Source organism: Penaeus japonicus, unplaced genomic scaffold, assembly GCF_977035675.1.
Source record: "Penaeus japonicus unplaced genomic scaffold, GWHDUDI00000001_assembly GWHDUDI00000005, whole genome shotgun sequence".
NCBI lineage: Eukaryota > Metazoa > Arthropoda > Malacostraca > Decapoda > Penaeidae > Penaeus > Penaeus japonicus.
This window is the reverse complement of record NW_028234407.1, coordinates 24,231,314-24,233,813: the sequence shown is the minus strand read 5'-3', so window position 1 is coordinate 24,233,813 and position 2,500 is coordinate 24,231,314. Positions and strand designations below refer to the sequence as shown.

The 2,500-nt window shown below is 35.3% G+C and overlaps 1 protein-coding gene across 1 annotated transcript in view; it reads left to right on the top strand.

Annotated features, from left to right (window-relative positions):
- Positions 1–2,500, top strand: part of Fife (regulating synaptic membrane exocytosis protein fife) — a gene marked incomplete in the record, with an annotated part of 249,707 nt that overhangs the window by 133,360 nt on the left and 113,847 nt on the right. Inside the window, 3 exon segments of the mRNA XM_086536681.1 lie at positions 627–668; positions 952–1,089; positions 1,959–2,020. Of these exon segments, the coding sequence (XP_086392807.1) occupies positions 627–668; positions 952–1,089; positions 1,959–2,020 (242 nt within the window).

Sequence of the window (2,500 nt, the reverse complement as noted above, 5' to 3'; positions counted from 1 at the left end):
TCTTAATTAACTTATTACAGTCTTAATTTGCCGACAGTATCCAGAGCCTTGTCATCTTAAGTTAATACGTCAGCGGATGGCAGAGATTAAAATCTTATTTGTGATGATGATACCGATAAAAGTAAGGATAATAGTAATGATAACAACTATGACAAAATAAGTTATGATGATAAGGATAATAATTACGAAGGAATGATGCAGGTAATAGTTGTGATAGTAATGGTGGTAGTGATAAGGATAAGGATAATGATTATGATAATAATAATGATAGTAATATTGATATCATTAATAGTGATAACGACAATGACAATAAAAATGATAATAATACTATCAACAACTTTAATAATGGTAATGATAATAACAATGATAACAGTGGTGATAGTAATAACAATGATAAAAAGGATAATAACAGTAGTGATGGTGATAATCATACAAATGATAATAATAGTAATAATAATGATAAAAATAACAATTATACAAATAAAGATAGTGCTAACAATAATGAAAAAGATCACAATAACAGTGATAACGGCTACAACAAAGATAACAACAGCAAAAGATAAACGATAAATGAATAAAGGAAGGATCCTCAAAGACAAGTAAAACCCATTTTCTTTTTCTTAAAGATACGTACCCTCAACGTTACAGGATCTCAGAGGTCAAGAAAGGCAAGAAGAAATGGCTGGAAGTTCTCTTTTTTTTTTTTTTTTTTTTTTGGGGGGGGGGCGGGGGGAGGGGGGGTGAAATTCAATCAGCTCTAGGGGAGGGTGTGCAGCCAATGGGTAAAATACTTTGACTATTTTTTCCCCCTGTCGAGGAGAGTAAAAGAAAAAAAATAGAATACTTCAATAGCATTTGGTTGTTGTTATCAATATTGCTGGTCGTTTAGTTAATCGAAAAAGGCTTACATATATGACTAACGCATATCCTTCAATTTGGAAGTTCCATTAGCTACATAGCCACATAGCCACATGGCAGACTATAAACTTCGAGGAAATCATTCTTATATTAGATTCGAAAACAGTCATGGCCTCAGACGCAACTTATGGAGACCAAGGGACATCCTCTGGGAAAATGTCAAAACTTTTAGTGATTTCAGTTTTTATCATTGTTATTACTAACAACACTGTTATTATTGTTGTTATCATTACCATTATTAATGTTGTTGTTAGTATTATTATTATCTTTATTGTCATTGTCGTTATCATCATTAATAACATCTGTAGATAAATGGGTAACATCATTACCGAAGATTCCAGAGGGAATAACTCTTTCAAATACAGCAGCTTCTCCGTATCTTTAACACCGTAATGGAGAGCCATATTACCCCCCCCCCCAAAAAAAAAAGGGGTCTAGTATATAGTCCCCAAGACCAGTATGAATAGCAGGAACAAAATGAACACACGAGCCTCTTTTGAAACGTTCAATACATCTGAATCACATGAGTTGAACGAAAGATCCGAGCGAGGCATACAAGTCTATAGCCAGGGCTTTGTAACAGGTGGGGTTTTATAAGTGAGGGAAGCAGCATAGGCCATAAAAGGCTGAACGATAAGTAAATACCTCCTTCAAAAGAGATACTTGGTTAGTGAGAGCCAACAAATAGCATACTGAACTTTTTTTTCATACTTTATCTTTTTATTGATATATATTTACGTTTTCACGCGATCTATTTTGGTTCCCTGGTAGACCATGTAATCTAGCCAATGGGATGTACTACCCTTTCCGTCCAGCGACATTAAAACAAAATATATTTGATATTGATATGTTATCATTTTATTTCATCGCATATGCGCAATGTATTCCTCTATTCCTATAATTCCATCAATTCACTATTTTTGACGAGACGGCGCGACCCTGCACACACCGGGCCCGCAGATTGACCATCAACTCGCGTCCCGCCATTGACGAGCAAACCCGTTATCCAATATTGCATATTATCCCAATATCCTGCACAGTGTCGTGTCTACAGGAGGGTGGCATGGATACGGAAATGCCAGAAGTACATCAAGGGGAAATGGCAAGACATACTATCGACTCGCGGCATTGTGGCTTGAGCTGGCCCACTCACGTATGCCTTGACAGCATGACATGGCCGATGCGCTATTTTTTTGTGTATTTAACAAAAAGAAAGTCTGATGGGGAATGTGGTCGCGGTTGAATGAAACTCAAGTCCGTTTTCCACAATAGATAAATAAATAATCGTAATGATAGATTCATAGATGGATGTAGATAAACGAATGCGATGTACTACATGGCTGAAACTGTCCCAAGCATCAACATTGATTATCATTATCATTTGAGGAAAGTTGAAATATGTGTTGATTGACGTGTACTTAAAGATAAAAGGCACGTTATCTAAACAGGAAGAAATGTATATATTTCTTAAACATAACGTGACTGACCTCAAAACAACTCAGATACAAAAACCAACTACTAAAGAATTGAAGGAAACTTAAAAAAAAAAGAAAAAAAAAAAAAGATAAAATAAAAATCCGCA